This window comes from Poecile atricapillus, chromosome 1, assembly GCF_030490865.1.
Source record: "Poecile atricapillus isolate bPoeAtr1 chromosome 1, bPoeAtr1.hap1, whole genome shotgun sequence".
Classification (NCBI taxonomy): Eukaryota; Metazoa; Chordata; class Aves; order Passeriformes; family Paridae; genus Poecile; species Poecile atricapillus.
The window spans coordinates 31,892,891-31,911,387 of record NC_081249.1 but is presented as its reverse complement, the minus strand read 5'-3'; the positions used below and the strand labels follow the sequence as shown (position 1 = coordinate 31,911,387).

The following is an 18,497-nucleotide window of genomic DNA, read 5'->3' as shown; positions in this document are numbered from 1 at the left end:
ATCTGCAAGTTGTCCTACTAGACTGGGAGAAGTACAAAGAACTCACCAACGTGAATCTTTTCTTCTTACAAAGCTCAGGGTATTTGGTATAATTCCTAGGCCTGAGGTCCTAGAATTATGTACTTAAATTACAGTTTTGGTCCTCATTAAGAAAAAGAGAATAATCTAACAAGGAAAAACATGAATATATAACCCAGATGTGAAGGCTTATAAAATAGGAAGCAAATAAAAAGAACTCCACCTTCACATAAAAAGGACAATTTTAAGCCAGTTTGCAGGTTGCAGGGGACAGAGATTTTAAGTGCTTAAATCCAGGTAGACATAAAATTTGGTGTTGCAACAGCACAATGTTAATTTTAGTGCAGCATATTGGAAGTCTGATAGTTTTGGTGGTCTGAAAGTGAGGACAACATTTAAACAATCCAACCTTGCTTTAGTCTTCTCTGAGGCATTGGGGTACTTCAGTTGATAAAATTAAATTCTATTAATTTGAAAGTGGGTTTAGATTATTATTTGGTTTGTCTTTTTTACATAATGAAAAGTCTAATGCCATTTTTTAAAATGCTATTATTGTTTTGCATTTCCCTGTTAATTTTCATAAGGCTATTTTCTGTATTTCTCTGTCAGCTGAAATTTCAGTCAGTCCATGCACAGCAGATAATAAGTTGTAGTAGAAATGTGACTTCATTCCATTTTTCTCCTATGTTTCGGTAGTCAGCAAGAACCCTCAGGGTGCAGGCCATTCTTAGATAGTTGGTGAGACAGTTCTGAAAATAATTTCTCTTGTTCTCACTGATGAATACAAGGGATATTTTTTGTTTTCTTTTCTCTGACCTGATGTGTCCTGTCTCTGACACATCTTCCTTAGTACCACTGCTTCTGCAACACAGTCATTTCCCAATTTCACCATATCTCTTTCTAGGATTTCTTTAGTAAGCACATGTGAATAGTGGGTTAATTATATCCACTACACAGCTGCTTTTAGGTGGACTGGATTAACTGTGATTGCTCAGTCAGTTTACACGTGCACAGGAAGTCCAGTGCATTTTCTAAGCATTAGCTCGGCTGCACACATGCTGTCGATTTGGCCCACATATCTCTAGTGAGTATTTGTCCAGGACATTTGTATATCCAACAGCAACTGGTACTGCTCCAGCTGGGCTGCTGCATGTTGGGGATCCTTGGGTAAGTAATCTCAGTTTTCGAAGTCAAACAGAGAACCTTCCCTGGAGGAAGATCTAACAAAACATTTTACCATCAAATTGAAAAAATTTCTTAAACTTTGTTTCCTGGGCTTGTTGCATTACAAGTATGATTTAACAAGCTTAATGTTTTGACATGCTGTGTTTTTTTCTGTTTTTAAATTTTCTGTAGTATTCATAAAAGCGGGAAAAAGGATGGACTGTTCAAAGAGAATCTTTTGTTACGTGGATGTACCATTAGAAACACAGAAGAAGTTGCAGGAATAGTAATCTATGCAGGTAAGAGCTGTTTTTCTGTCTTACGGGGCATACCACCTTTTTATAGTTTGCTTAAAATAATAGCAAAATTCCATACGACGCCTTTGGTGCTGTTCTTTCTGCAGGGCATGAGACCAAAGCTTTGTTAAATAATAATGGACCACGTTACAAGCGCAGTAAGCTTGAAAGACAGATGAATGCCGATGTCCTTTGGTGTGTCCTCATACTTCTGATCATGTGTCTGTTTTCTGCCATTGGTAAGTGCTCTTCATTAGTAAAAGCTTAAGTACTGCACTGTCTTGGGATCCATGCACTTAGCTTTATCAAAAACATACGTGTCTGCAAAAATATAAAATCGATAAAGCTTTCTCCATACTTACTTTGTCAAAAATCAAAATGCCTTGATACACAAGCTGATCTAAATACCTTCTTAATCTCAGTCAAATATATGCTATTAGTACCAGAGATCTGAAGGCTTAGATTACACTTCCCTTGATAGCATCCAAAAATGTCAAGCCCCAAAAAGCCCCCAGTTTATATGTAGTCCCATCAAAATTACAGACAGTAGAGTGTAACATGTCATTAATCAGTCAGTAGAGTAATTTATGAGCAGAGAATAAACTTAATCAGCACAGTGGTATTCCCCAGGACTACATATTAAATTGGGGGCACAGTGTACAACATGGACTCACTGTCCCTAAGGCTGCAGCTTTAACATAGAAGAAATAATAAATAGTCTGCATAAATCCAAGCAGAATACTCTCCAGACTTCTGGGAGTGTTTAAAGAAATGCCACAGTTCAGGTTATGTCTCTTCAGGCCTTTTTTCTGTTAATTTGTGAGAAAGAATTGAATTTTACATTTGGCACCAAAAATTATTTTTTATATATGGCATGTGAATTCCATATCCTTAATATTTGTGTGTTGTGCAATGTTTGCATGTGACTCATACAGCATAAACACCAGAATGTTTCTTGACAACTGTGGTGTAGTTTAATAACAATCTTATGCCACATTAATGTCTCTTTGTGCCTTTTTCCAGGTATTGTTAAATGCTTAAAGATGAGTATTTCCAGCTGTGAATCAGGCAGCTTATTTGTTTCCACTGAGTTCACGACACACTTTTGTAGTGTTTCAGTGTTGAGGAGCCCAGTCCTCAGGACTGAAATGTCGTGGTGAGGCTTCATAGCAGGGAGCTGCTGCCTGCGGCTCTGCCTCTGCCCCGCGGTGTCCCCGGAGCAGCGGCAGCAGCGGCAGCAGCGGCAGCAGCGGGCTGTGTCCTGTCAGTGGCTTCGGTGTAGCTGGGGCTCTCCAGAGTGTGAATGTGAACGGGGGGAGGTGGCACTCAGTAGGTGACAGGGTGTGCCTTCCCTTCTGTCCCGTCTGCTACGAGGCTGGAAGCCGCCAGCAGAGGGCCAGAGCAAGCTGCTCGAGGTGCTGGCAAGCCACAAACAGCTGGAAAGAAATCTGCTCTTTGAGCCCTGTGAGTTGCCTGGTGCTCTCTAGAAATCAGGCCATTTTCACACCTTCTGTCAATAAAGTATAACTGGAGATATGACACTTAATTCTTTTGAAAATCTGAGGGTATTTATAAAACAAACCTTAATGTAGGTCATTCTCAGTGTGGAGCTTTCTATTTTTGCTCTCAGGAATAAAAATATATACATCAATAAAGGCATCGTGCATCTGGTCTCATATTGGTAGTATAGGGACAAAATAATGTGCTCACTTAATGTGTTTTTATTTTCAGCCACATTCAGTACTGAATTTATGTATCAAGATATAAAGGATCTTGTCAAAGGTGGTTTACAGAAGATTACTTTAAAGTAGACCTTTCTCCTTTTTTTTGATTTTCAGCATATAGTGATGGTTTGAATACTTTTTGTTGAGGAAGAATTCTTCCTTGCTTTTTACGCCTTAAAAACATCAGGCATACCATCTTAGGGAATTTAAATCTTAGTGCTGTACTTAACAAGGCAGGCAACGTTCTTTCTCTTTAGCAAGAACGTCATTTTCCCAAAACAATAACAACCTTATCTTTATTTAGTTATCGGCACAATCAATTAAAAAAATCCAAAACATTTCTTGCAAGACCTAGAATTTATTTTGTTCTTCATTCCTCAGCTTCCATGTGGAACAGAGTATCCAACTTTGTTAATACTGCTGTTTCATTAGTTCTGTGCATGTGGTGGATATGATTCACACAGTAAAATTAAAGTCACTTCTAAAGCTAGTTGACTGATAGCTGACTGGTGATATATCTAGTACAGTCAGTGGAGTTCTTTCATTTTAACACACAGCATATCATTGAAATTAATCATTTTCTGAAGAAGTGTAGTTTTCTTTGGTGATTACAGAAGCAGTCTGAACTACTAATTTAGACTAGTCAGCTCACTTTATTTAGATAAAGTTATGTGAAATGAGTCTCGCATGGCTTAAGAACAGCCAAAGCCCTTTCTCAAACCCCAAATCCCAAAGAAGAAAAAAAAATCACAGGCTTGGGGCATTTTCCAGAAGTCATGCAGAATATTTGAAAACAAATACCAATTTCCCACATAACTCTTAAGAACAAAGTCATACCATAAGCATTTTTCCTTGGAGTTAATTTGCTTTTTTTCTCTCTTACAATTCTTCTGCAGGTCATGGTCTATGGGTATGGCAATATGGTGAGAAGAAGAAACCAATTTTTGATGTTCCAGGGCCCGATGGCAAATATTTGTCACCTGTTTTAGCTTCAGTGTATTTATTTCTGACGGTGATCATAGTGTTCCAGGTAATCAAGTTGTACATGCTGTCACCTCTGTTCCTAGTTGGCTGCAATAACGTTGTATATGTGCAATATGTGTAGTACTCGTTTTACCACTAAGGCATGTAAGAAGCTAATCAAGCACTAAAAAGATTCCAGAGGGTTGTAGTCAGTAGCACAGGGTCTATTTGGAGGCCTGTCACTAGTGATGTCCCCCAAGGTTCAATACTGGGCCCAGTGTTAAGTTATTCACCAATAGCTTGTATGAAGGGGCAGATGCCTCCTCAGCAAGTTCACTGACACCAAGCAGGGAGGAGTGGCCAATACCCCAGAGGGCTGTGCATCCTTTCAGAAGAACCTTGGCAGGTTGGAGAGATGCTTAGATGAGGACTGCCTGAAATTCAACAAAGGCAAGTGTAGGATCCTGCACCTGGGGAGGAACAACCCCATGAACCAGAAAACTTTACTCTTCCTGTCTACCCACTGTGGAGCAACACCTCAAAGACTGAGGATGCCACTTTGGGTACAGTGTTCTGGTATAATAATAAATGTTATACTTTTTAATAGCGTTTCAGATATATTCCTCTTTGCAAAACCATATGTCAACCAGGTAACAAACTATGTTAAAAGTTTCTTGGTCCTGGGGAGAAATATCTTAAATGGTGAAGGTGGTTACATTCAGAGAGGTAAAATAAATTCATGTCACTGAGATAAATGGAAGTTCACGTAGTGGGACACTGGAGGAGGTTGCTTTGCTGAAGGCAGAAACTTGTTTACAAAAGGGGGTGAAAATAATTTTTACCCTGAGGGATTGGGTTATGATACTGGTTAAGAAAATTCACCACAGAATTCTTTAAGCACCTACATATCACTGCAGTTCTTGTTTAAATGACCACATTTGCCACTTACAGACATGCTATAATTTCTCCTTTGTACCTAATTCAGAAAACTAAACAATGTATGCAGTCAGGAATTTTTATCCTGAAAAAAAAAATCTGCAGAGAAAAACTCAGGTACAAATTAGGTATTTTATGTAGTTTTGGCAATCCTCAAGAAACAGAAACAGTTGAAAGCCTTTTCATGTCTTCTTCAGCACTTATAAAATGTGTTCTTCATTCAAATAATTTGCAGTACAAAAGCCAAGGCCAAGGATATGTTCCTATGGAGAGATTAACATTTCTCATTTTGTTTTCTGTATTCCTGCAAGAATACAAAGTGAATTTGTAAACAGTCTATTATTTATGCAGAACAAATTTATTCAATCTTTTCACATCTACAGTATTCTGATTGTATGGTCTAGTATGGGTTGGGATTGTTTTTCTTTTCCTTCCCCAGCTAGTTTAAAGATCCGCTTATTAGCCTAAAAAATATTTGCTTCTGTCCGTGTTTTGATAATCAGTTTTCTAGACATAATAATGCATTCCAGTTCTGCAATTCACCATAGGTTTTCTTCATCTAACACAGTAAATAAGCTCTTTAAACACAATAATATCTTTAAAGTAGATGTTTAAAATGCATTGCCTCTTTATGTTGCAGTCTAGTACCAGGTTAACTAGCTTTAATGATTCATTGCATCCTTACTTCTGTTTTCTCCTAATTCTCTTTCCTGTTGTGTATTCTAGGTTCTGATTCCAATTTCTTTGTATGTATCTATTGAAATTGTTAAGATCTGCCAAGTATACTTTATTCATCAAGATAAAGATTTATATGATGAAGAAACAGACTCTCAACTGCAGTGCCGAGCTTTAAATATCACAGAAGACTTGGGTCAGGTGCAGTTTATCTTTTCAGACAAGACTGGGACACTTACTGAAAATAAGATGGTTTTCCGAAGATGCACTGTTTCTGGAATAGAGTATTCCCATGATGATAACGGTGAGCTCATGGTCACGTTTTCTATCTGACAGTTGTACTTTGGGCAAACTGAAGTAGTCATAAAAGTTGCCGTAATCTTAAATCAAACAGGGAAACAAAAGAAATTTGACAGCTGTTTTCAGATCAGTGTAATTCAATGGCTGTGTTCAGCTAGCAATGACAATCTTTCCAGAGTGTTCTCTAATATCTACAGTATGTTGTCAAGACATTCAAAGCTTTTGGCTTTAGCTTCTGATATAATAAAGCACTTGAGTGCATGGCTAATGTAAGAAAATTGAATGGTGCTGCTGGTATCACATATGTTTGGTGTATTTGAAGTATACAGTGTAAAATAACGCTTTTAAGCATACAGCCAGATTAGTGTCTTATTGAATACCTGCAATGAGATTATCCTTTTGTGTTGAGAAATAAATGCAGACAAAGATGCCAATTTTCATATTAACAAGAAACATAATCTGATAGAATTGCATATTTTATGTTACCTTTGTCAGATTCTTTTCAGTGCTCTTGTGTGAAAAGTGTCTGTCAGGTATGTTTGCTCTATGAACACTGCAGTTGAGAGAATATCCACAAGTATCAGCCTCTTGACACAGTAAAAAATAACTTTTTCACAAGGCAGTGTGAGAGTTGTCACCTCTGTGTTATTTCTTCATCCTTTTAAAATTATGAAGTGATTTCCTATTTTATGATGTTTCTAGTTTGTGTTATTTTTCCCTAACATACTATCATAATTTTTGAAAGAACAGATCTTAACTCTTCAAATCATGTTCTGTATGCAGGAAAATATTGATAGCTACAATATTAGTGTTTGCAAAAAATAAGTTTCTTATTCTACACAACACATAAATATCTCTGATTATGAAGTTTTCTCAAAGAGCACTACAGAATTTCAGCTTACAAATAAGATACAGAATAAGATAAAGAATCAAAATAGACTGGCAACTCTAAAACATGCTTTAGAAAGATGACAAGATCTTTAATCAGAAAAAGGTATTTTGAAGTAGTGGATTGTTGTTTTTTTTTCTCCTAATTGAAAATAGTACTGAGACCTTAAATTTAAGGCACTCCATTTCAAGAAACTAGTGTTGGTTGGGTAGTGTTATAAGTGAGGTTTTTGTTTCTTCTCTGCCATTGATTGCTTGTTTATACTAATTACAGAGTGTATTCTGTTCCTCGCAAAAATGATGTTATTGCCAATTAAAACAGTGCAGAAAAGGTAATTGTATGAGCTTGGTATCATCAGATGATATCAGCTGAACTCAGGCCCCTGTGTGTTTGAGTTTGAGTATTGAATGTTCATATCTTTTTTCTTCAGATGTAGTGAATTTAACAGAAATCTAAGTTTGTACACGCTTTCCTCGTATGATTTCATATTGCAATATAAAAGTTAGTGAATACAGAGTGAATGTCACTAGAAACAAGAGTGTCAGATACATAAACGGATTGGTTTTTTCAGTCATTCTTTTCACCTATGGCTTTGTTTGGGCTTCATTGTAACTCCAGTCAGTATAAAATTTCTGACCAATATAATTTTAAAATTGGTGCAGAATATTTCCACAGCATTTTATTCCTTTGGTTTTTTTCCCCTCTAGGGAAAGTAGGTTTTTCTCTATAATTCTTTATATAAATTATGATAATTTCTATTTCTTTTGTTCTCTGTAATCAGTGTAAGTAACACAATAAATACTATTCTTCATTCAAGTATTTTGTTAGCTCTATTCTGCAGTTTCATTTTATAACCATCTGTTATCTTTTCTACTGCTGAAGCCTTCTTGTTTAGATATGATAAAACGTCTATCACAGCTCTTCCTGGTTTTAGGGTGTGCATCAACAACATTTCATTGCTGTGTGCTTATTTGGAAATGATTTGTCAGCCACTTTTCTGTGTCTTATACGATAGTATCTGAATTTCCTGCATATGCTATAACCGATGCCTGAAACTGATAAACTTATCACTGATAACCCTGAAATCCTGTTCTGCGCCTCAGGTTTTGATGAAGATTTCATGGAATAGATAATTCTATAATCTTTCACTTAGGGGGTGATCTGAGTCTGCCATATATGCTAGAAAATCCAGTAAAATACATTTGCCATTTTTGCTCTGTTTCAAAGATGACACTATATCTTCACATATCCAAGTTGTTTCTTTTCATGCATAGTGGTTTATTACTTGGAATCAAACTTTGAGTAGCACTTTATATGAAGAAATTAATTTAAAATTATTGTACATGGGTCATGATGCATAAACTGCAGATAACGGGTCATTTTCCACTGTAAAATTGGATGTATAAGGATGGAAATAACCTTGCTCTGAGCTCTTTGACTCAAGTTTGTTATTCTGCTGTGGTGAGGTAGCAGTGCCTGTCATTCCAGTTGCTTGACCCTGCTCATGATAAAATCTTGTTTTCAGTTTTGGATAGCTGTACGAAACTTTTAACTATTTGGTTCAAATTCATCATGCCAGATGTTTGCCTCAGGCATAAATCTTAGGAGAGAAATTTCAGTTAAAACAGCACCATTCAGCCATATCCAAGAACAAGGCTAAGATGTAACAAACTTTTTCCCATGGCAAGATTTTCTGACAAGTTTTCCACTGAAATCAGTTGGGGGCCCTATATTCTTGGGCTAAGCCATGCACACACACAGAGCAGATTTACATCTACACTGGCAAATTGAGGTCTGAAATTTCCTAACTTTTGAACTTTTATTTTCTTTTAAAGCATTTTTTGTGCATAATCTTGGACTGCTGCATATCTGTTAATTACTCAACCAACAGATTGTGAATAGCCATCATAATTTTTTTCTGTGCTGCTTTATAAGCTCTTCTCCCTAAAATTTATTCAGAGTTACGAGAAATTATCCCATTTTTTTCTGTTCTACAGGGATTGTTATTATACTGCATTTGACATTGTCATATCTTTCTGCATATCTAGTGCATTCCTTGCACTCAGGGAGTGCATTAAGCAATGCACATGAGTTCTCTGACATGTAGATTGGTCTTTCCCCTTCTTCCTCTCCCTATGCATGCAATGCACAATTTTGGGGAGTTGGGAGCTACTTTAAAGATATATGCTATGCTGTATTCGGTTTGGTATATTTGAGGCAGCATGTGATGGGACTATCCATTTTTTCCCTGGAAATTCGTACCACAAAGCTGTATACATTCCCCATGTGAAAGGTGAGATTTACGATTGTGAGGAAGAGTTCTGTTTTGCATCAGAGATGGACGTGTTAATAATGATTTTCATCACAGAGGTTTATGCAGACCTTATGCAGGGTTGAAGCAATTATTACATGCTTTAACATAAAAACTGAAACCCTGAGCAAGACTTAATACATTTTTAGGTGTGGGAAACAAGTTTTCATGAATGTTCTGGAAAAAGCATTTTCCTCCAGAATTCTCTGTAAGGTCCAAGTTTCTTACGATGTGGATGGCACCTTGCCCAGGAATACTGCATTGTTTTAGTCTAGACAAAAGGTGACAAAAACATGAATAGCAGAGGGCAATAAATTGCAGTAGTGTGGGACAAAATCAGCTGGAGGTAGTACAAAGTATTATTCATGGGTACAGATATGTAAAAGATTATCACTGAAGAGGAATCCAGCAATGTAAGGGAAATTTTGAGCATACTTAATAATAGTTCCATGATGGAAGTGCTATGAAATACTCATCACTGTTGAGGCCACAGTATTTTGGTGGTGGATTATGCACTAATTTGGATCAGACTGTGGGAATTTTCACTGCACATTTGGGTCCTGTGGAGACTATATTGGCAAGGATGGGATCCTCATTACCTAATTGCTGATATTTGCATGGAGGATAGTAATCTGATAAGTTCACAGCTACAGGAGAGAATTAAACATTTGTGGGTGTAATTTATCAGACTTTTTTAGACATCTCTGATGGTTCTCTAATACATACCTATTTCTGTGGTGTAGAAATCTCTGTACAGACAAAGAGAATTCCCACCTCATGTCTATATGACTATTACCTTCTCCAAAGATTCTTCTTGACTGGCAGAGTGTTATAATACAGGAGCAGGGTATGTCGTGGACCACTCCATGTAGAAAAATGGTTGTCCCATTCACAGATGTCCTGGTATTTACAGAATAACCATTGGCACTATACTCTGGTTAAATCCCAGAAATATTCTTCCAATTAGTACTACCTTCTAGCCCAAAAGAATGTTAGCACAGAAAAGAAGAAAAAATGTGTTGTTTCCCTGTATGTCAAATCACATGGCCATAGCAGCACTCTTCCATTCAGGCTAGGAGACAGCTTCTAACAATTCTTAGAAATGGCCATGCCCCAAGTCTGCCTGCTAATCCCAGAGACAGTAGGTGCCGAAAAGCCAACTGTGTTTCTGGAAGTCCTTACATGATTTAGCTACAACCAGATGGTCTTGGCCTGACATTTGTCGTAGTTGTTTTCCAAATGCTGCATTAATCACCCTCTGGCCTATGGGATGTGATTTCTGTTTTTCTAGTTTTAGCTACCCATTGTATGAAGCTGTTGACAAAACACGAATTGAATCTCCACGAATACAACCACACAAATCTGAAAAATCTGAATTTTTCTTTCTTTGAATTCCTCCCCCTTCCTTCCAATGACTGAAAAAAACTACAGACAACATAAGAATAAGAGAAGTTTATGGAAGTGAAGGTAGATGATAAATACCTCAGTGATTTTCTCTTGTTTAACAAAGCTTCTTTATCACTAAATTTGAGAGAGAATTAATTTTTTTTCTGACGTACGGTTTTTCTGGATGAAGGTTGGCTAGCAACTAATTTTCACGGGAAAACACATTATGTTAAAAAAATTCTTTCCTAGTTTGGGGGGTTGTTTTGTAGTGGAATTTTCTTACTCTCTTGTGTGTAGTTGTAAGAACATGGCTTGCATAGTCCAGCCATATTAGTGATTTTTTTTTATTTTTTTTTAAGGCATGGAAATCGAAAAACCTTTTCCATAAATGCACGACCTGCTTCCAAAGGGATTTCTCATCTGACACCTTTAAAATCTGACAAGCTTCAGAAATCAGGGTAGTCCATCTAGCCTTTCTTGGAAAGCTGAAAACCTTTAGCAGAACTGGGTGCTTCAGGCATTCTCTGTAGCTTTTTTGTAGTTTCTCTGTACCTTTCCTCTCGTTTTTTAAAAACTTTTAATGAGTAACTATGGAGAGGAAACCACTATGAGCAGATACAGAACTCAGTACATATTAAATCCTGTAAAAAAACAGAATAACTCATACCTAGAGACAAGTACTTCTTTTCTCTAAGCATGTACCTACACCAACAATTTCTCTGAAAAATCTCAAGAAAAAAGGAATTATCTCTGTTTCTGAGTAAAGAGTTCTTTATAAAGGACTTAAGGTTATTAAGTCCCTGGGGATGCCAGGAGGTTAGAGGATGGGAAATCTTGGTGTTTTCTTGTCTCAAGACTTCCTCTTAGGGCAAGTTCTTGCAAAGTAAATTAAGATTATGTTAGCACACTTGTACAAATTTATAGAATTCTAACTGCTTGACTGAACCTTTATGTAGACACTAGAGTGCACTTCAAAGTGAAATAAACTTGCACTTATAAAATAATAAGGAAACAAGGTGGTGTGATGGTGTAAGTGCTGCACATCTAGATTTATTTTGTGACAGTTCAGTAGCCTTACTGAATAGTTAGAGGCAAAATGGAATTTTTCCATGGTGAAATAGTGCCCACACACTGAAGACTTAAGTATTCTGGTTTGGAGAGGTCTGCAGTTTTATGCTGCTTGAAGGGAAATTCCTTACAGGTTCCTAATTCCACATTTCAAGTTAGTGGAACATCTGACTCTGTGGCAACAGTGTCTCTGTCACCCAAAAAGTGGACCCCTTTTCATAGAACATACATGGCATGGAAGGTAAAACAGAAAGAAAATCAAAATGAAATTAAAGAAAAGGGGTTTAAAAATAAAAGAATTTATCTTCAAGAAGATAGAGAATTTATCTTCTCAATACTTGGCAGCTACTACAGGAGTTTTATTTATAGCTTCCTGCTGTTTTCTGAAAGATAAAAGAGGGTTAATGGAGTAACTATTAACTGTTGTTTCTTTTTTGTGCCATGAATATAAAGTGAAGTACAGCATAGTGAAATTTGACTTTCATAAATTGCATAGCTGTGTTACTGAAGTTGTTTGTGTCTTTGCCTTTAATAAGAAACTGGTTTGAAAAAAAGATCAAGGCCATCAATTTTCAGTGCTGAAACTGAAAAGTATCCCACAACAATGTCTTTCAGGTTATAATGTTCACAGGAAAAGGTTCGCAATTGGAGGGAGCTGAGTGGGTGGAGAGAACAGCGTGTTCCCAGAGAAGCACGCACTGCACAGCTGAAGCGATGTGAACCTTAGCCATAGCATAACGATTGAACAGGGTTTCATTATTTCTTTAAACTCCTTAATTCTTGCTGCATAATTTGTAAGACTGCACTTGAGAAAACGTTGAAAGGTGCTCAAGCTTGTTTTCTGTTTTTGTTGTCAAGTTTCTCTTGGTATAAACTGAAATAGCACCATTTGTATCAAAAGAATTGCATTTGATTTGGTTAAATGAGATTCCAGTCTTGTTCCTACTTTCCCTTTTCTTCCTCTTTCTCAGTGGCAAGGACAATTAAATGGATGTGCTACAATAAAAATAAGAGAAAAATAGGGAGCAAGAGATAGCTATTATTACATAGACTAAAAAGAACCATGCTATCAGTGTAATGCTAATAAATAAACTGAGTGCTGCATTAGGAAACCGCTTTTGCTATGTTGAAAAAACCAGATATGTAAGATGTAATGCAAGAAAGAAGAAAGAGCAATGAGGAATCCAGAGATATGGTATGCAAGCATAACTGTGTATTGTACATGAAATGCATTCTCTGCTTAACCACAGTTTTTATTCAGGGAATAAAATTATATTCAGTTCAGGGTCTTTGAGGTCTTATATGTGAAGACATATTTTCAGAGCAGAGGCCTAAAGTAGGTATGATTATTAAAGAAAATGTATCCTTTTAAAAAAAACTCTGCTTGAAAGGGAGCTGGACCGACTGAGTAACAGATTTTGCAAAGCTGAAGTAAGTAATTGTAGCCAGTCATTTCACTGTCAGGGGATATTACCTGTTATGAGAAGAAGCAGCACAGATTTCTGTCAGTCTGCCATTCAAATGTCCAGCGTCTGTGGTGAAAGTATTATCCCTATGGCAAATCCAAACTTTCCTTATGCTTTTCCTGAGAGTGGCTGTGTCCACATGCCGCACCAGCTCTGCTTGAGACTGGTTTTACTGCTGAGGGCCCTAATGAAAATGAGGCACAAAAATGTTTTTCTTATCATGGATTTAAGTCTTAAATGTTGATAAAGTGCAGAAAACCTTACAACTGTGTCATCTTGAGCAATGTTTTTTCAACCAGGGGTTAGTAGCATGTAACAAGGAGCCTGCAGAAGATAATGAAGGCAGAGGTTGCACTGTCTGGCTGGGCACTGCCTTCACACAGGTCTCATCCCATGGTGTTCTCTCCATCAATAATCCCCAGCCTGGATCTCTGCTTAGGAGTGCTGCAGTTCAGTCTGGACCTTCTGTGTAGACTGCTTCTGATATAGACAAACCTATAATCAATTGAGTTCACACTATAGGGATCTGCATTTCCACTGGGAAAATACAGAGAAGCTTACAGAGCAGAAGGAAGTGGTAATTAGTGGGCAAGAGTGATGGAAGATGTTAGAACTGTCCTGGCCCAAAGCCCATGCATGAAATTGCAGGAAGCAGCCTTTGGAGGTGAAATGAACTTCATTTACTTGCAGCTCATTACCATGCAACAGAAGGACCAAGGAAACCAGTGACCTCCCTAATTCTTTGAGCTGTCCTGTAGGTTCTGTAATACAAATTAGAGAACTAGGCAAGTACTGAAAGGATAAGGCAGCACTGCTGTGCCATTCTCTTGGAAGCTGTGTGGCTCAAGGATCAGCTGCCTACATGGCAGTGAACGTGCTGTTGCTCAACCACTTCCCTACCACATACCTAGAGGAACATATATCCCACCAAATAATGCTAATGAATTCACCATTAGTCTACATCAGCCTCAGGACCTAGGCTGCAGGGCTCTATTCAAGGTGTGGGGCAGAAATGCAGTGTGTCCTGCAGTCTGTGTGTCTCCAAATGTGCTGTGGTCCTTTCTACATCCATGGTTTGAATGTTTTGCCAGAGGAGCCAGAGTACAGTGGATACTTGCATACTTGAGTACAGATTTAGAGCAGTGACCAGGTGTGCAGTCACAGCCAGGACCGAGAAATTCCCATTTTCTACATTTCAGACAAAGCTTATACATGTTTCAAATGGTGTTGAAAAAACCTCTGATGCATGATATTGTAGTGATAGAGCTATCACCATGTCCTGTGTATGGTCTGGTTTCAGCTCCTCCAGCTGCTTTCTGACAGCTAAAACATGTTTGGAAATTGCAGTAGATAGTGAGAGTGGGTTTTTCTTTGTAAAGCTAGCTACATTAAAAGTGATCATGTGCCAAACTCACCATATATTATGCAAGATTTTTCTCAGGAAGTATTTTGAAATAATTTTTTTGTTTGTTTGTTAAAAGCCTGAATAATTAACTTACATGCTAGTGATTTATCTTTTGCTATTAGGAAAATCTAATTTGTTACACTGGAGAACTGAAGCAAACTGAGCCACAAGTATGTAACTTGTACTGTATATTGTGGATTAGTTTGAAAGCATAATGAAAAGCTTTTCAATGAATACATAATGAAGGAATAAATAGATACCTGTTAGAGTGGCATTTGCCTGCCTAATGAATCACCCAGATTACTAAACGCCCACGGTCTTTAGGAATGAAAAAATATCTTGTACATCAGTTACATCTAAATAGCCTGTCATTAGAGCGGCAGGATTCCACAGCTGTTTCACACCTCTGCTTTCTGTTTCCTTTTTGATTTCTGTATATCCAACTGCCAGGATTGTTTTCTAGCATTACTTGGCTTAGTTGGATTCTTCATTGAGGAAGCATTCATCTAAAATATATCACTTGGAAAAATTTTCATTCTGCGTAAAGCAGGAATTGGTCACTGCAGCAGATGGTGATAGGAACAAGTGTTGCAGCAGGTGAGGGTACCCTGGTTTTTATACTGCATGCTGCATTATCCTGTCTGTCATGCAGAGAAGAAGGGACAGGCTCCACAGTGGTTTTTTAGCACTAGGCTGGCAGTCAAGAATCTAGCTGAGTTCATGTCTCCACTCTTCAGCAAATGGCCCTGACCTCAAGCAAGGCTTTAATGCTCTCTGTACCTCATCTCTGTGTGTAAAACAAAGGCAGTAGTGTTCAGTAGGTGTGTTGTTCTGGGTAGATTTCAGGTGTCAGTAACTGTTACTCAGTCGATTTGACATTTTTGCTGGAAAATACTTTATTTGAAATTTGTATTGGAAATGACAGGAAAAATTTCTGGATTCTTTATTTCCTACCCAAATATCAAGTGAAGGCCAAATTATTTGGTTGATTTCATCAGGCAAAGCTGGAGAACAGTCTTCAAGGATGCACTGAATTACTGCAGAGTCTAACTGCCTTTCACAGATAATATGATGATAAGGGAGGCAATGCATTGTGTTACATTTCTAATTATGTTATCTGCATCCTCCATTCGATACTACCATTCAGTTAAGACTATACTATATCTCCTGGTAGTGGAATCATTCATTATTACTGAGAAAGCACAGCATAATATTAAAATCAGATCACCTGAAAAAAAGTCACCATATCGCTCTCTCTCTTTCTAAGCCATTTTTAACATATGCAACATTTGTCCCTTTTTATTTTTAATGATAGCCAAACGCTTAGCAATGTACCAAGAACCTGATTCTGAAGAAGAAGAGGCAGCCCCAAAAGGAGGAACTCTGTCCCAGCGTGACAGCATCTGCAGCCATCAGAGCATCAAAGTGATACACAGGAGCCAGAGCACCAAAACCCACCGGCGCACGGGTAGCAGAGCTGAAGCAAAAAGAGCAAGCATACTCTCAAAGCACACTGCCTTCAGTAGCCCAATGGTAAGTCATGAGAACTAAATGCAGTGTCCTGTATCTTGTAATAGAACCATGTCCTGGAAAGGAAAAGGTAAAGAAATCCGTAGCGCATTGTGTGACTCTTTATAGATTTCATCTTGGTGTGTTTACTTCTGTAAAAACATCTGTTTGTACAAAAACAATGAAGTGTTGGCATAGATCTTATCTAAGTGCCTTGTCTCTGGGAACAAGCTGAAGGTAAAGACAATCTGAATAATTTGTTTTAGTTATAATTTGATTTTGGGAAGTAAATGTATGTCTTCCTTTTATCTACAGAAGCTGAGAATAGCATTGATGTCAAGGATTCTAATTGTTCTCCATATGCCTCTTCTTTTCTCTTTTGTCAGAGGATTTTAAAGCTATCAAGTGCTGGGGTGAACACCATGTATTCCAATTCTTAGACACTATTGACATACACCATAGCATAGTTTCTAGTTTCAGTGGTTATCAGTCAACTGCATGTGTTGTATTTTAAAAAGTAAACATCTTTACATTTCAAATGTTGGTGAGTTTATGTCTTTACAACTGCATTTGGCTTATTTTATACTGTTGTAATTTAGTGTAAGTTTTACATGAGCTGAATGATAAGAGGGGAGAAGAGCCAAGTCGTGTCTGTTCTTGGGGATTTGCATTGTTGCACTGTTGACACAAATTCACCCTTAAAGCAAATTACAAATACAAAGGAAGGTGCTTTTTGCACTAGTAGAACTTCTTGATTTCAGTCAAGAGTAAGCTTTTTTGATAAAATTACAAGATGCAGTTTTTATACGTGGAGTTCTGTGGTTGCTCATGTTCATCAGCTGCTGAGCATCAAGTGATAAAATTCTACTGAGAAAAGAGGCTTAGATCAGTTTATCTTTTAATCTTTTGTATCCTTGCCTCCCTCTGTGTTACAAAATACTGAAGTTTGCTCTGACAAGAGTTATACTAAATGGGTGGAAAATACTGATGAAATAGAGTTGAAAGGGCTCAACGTTTCATGTGTTAAATTCAAATGTGCAGATGACTGTTGTTCTCTAAGAAACAATTGAAGTTGATTTCATTTTCTTGTGCTGATGTAAAGCCAAATTTTAAATGTCATTGCTGCCTATTTTTTCCACACTTCTGGTCTCTGCAGTGTACGATACTTTAGTATTAGATAATAAATGTCTTGAATTAAATGGGAAAGAGGGAGGAAAATTAGTATGTATCTCTCCTCCTTTCCACTACCTCCAAAGTAGATAAATATTGCTGCTATAAATAGTTCACATCATTTCTACCAGAAGGCTCATTGTTAACTGTTCATTGTCTAGAGTGGGTGTGTTACAGTTCTCTCCACCTCTACTCTGTGGTGTAAGGCTACCCCAAAACTCTTGATATTGACACTGTTTTAATTGCTTGTTGCTGCTTTGGAAATGTAGAAACACAGATATTAATCACTGGTATTTGTTATTAGGAGAAGGACATCACACCTGACCCAAGGTTGTTAGAAAAGGTTAATGAATGTGCAAAGCATCTGGAGGTCATGAGGAGCCACGAACAGCCATTATCCCATCTGAGTCCAGAACTATGTGACGTTTTTGACTTCTTCATAGCTTTAACTATATGTAACACAGTCGTGGTTACTGCACCAAATCAGCCTCGACAGAAGGTAAGTTAAAGAAAAAAGAAAAGAGAGTTCAGACTTCTTGATACTGCCTTGATACTAAATTATCTTGTAAGCTAGGGAAATGAAAACTTCCTGTTCTAGAGAGAAACAACTAGGGCGAGTTGTGAGATGACTTGTAGAGCCACTGTGTGACTGAGTGAGTTTAATAATGCATTAGCTGAATGGAATAAGTCAGCTATTTCACTTGCCTCCATGGTAAGACGTGCTTTCATCGACAATTTCAAGATACTTCTGGAACTCTGCTGATTTCTTGTACTGCAACGTACTCATTTAATAAGCATAAATATGTAAACATGTGTGGAAACCAATTTGTAAATGTGCAGAACTTACCAGAAAGGGATATAAGCTGTCAGTGAACAAATATTTCATATGTATGGATTAAATTAGGAAAAGGCTAAGACTTTTTTAAAAGTTTGAAAAGAGAAATACACTTGAAAAACATCACTTAAAACTTTCAAATTATGTAAAAGATGCATCTTAAGCTCATTATGAGAAGTAATGATTGTTAGTGCTTAAATTTGCCTTTAATTAGTGTCACTGATGTATGAGAATTTTAAGAATGCAATCCCAAGATGATCTGTAAGACAAAACTATAATGGAATGTAATATTAAAGCTCGCCAGCAGCCGGAATTTCCATTCTGGAGAAAATTCTGCACTTTGCTTCTGTTCCAGATTGGAAAAAAAAGTGAACTAGTCTGC

General features: G+C 37.4%; 1 protein-coding gene across 1 annotated transcript in view; it reads left to right on the top strand.

Moving 5' to 3' along the window:
- Positions 1-18,497, top strand: part of ATP10A (ATPase phospholipid transporting 10A (putative)) — a 110,640-nt gene that overhangs the window by 66,261 nt on the left and 25,882 nt on the right. The window contains exons 4-9 of the mRNA XM_058828620.1: positions 1,375-1,481; positions 1,586-1,717; positions 4,099-4,232; positions 5,828-6,080; positions 15,917-16,134; positions 17,585-17,779. Coding sequence (XP_058684603.1) covers positions 1,375-1,481; positions 1,586-1,717; positions 4,099-4,232; positions 5,828-6,080; positions 15,917-16,134; positions 17,585-17,779 — 1,039 coding nt within the window. The remainder of the gene's footprint in view (positions 1-1,374; positions 1,482-1,585; positions 1,718-4,098; positions 4,233-5,827; positions 6,081-15,916; positions 16,135-17,584; positions 17,780-18,497) is intronic.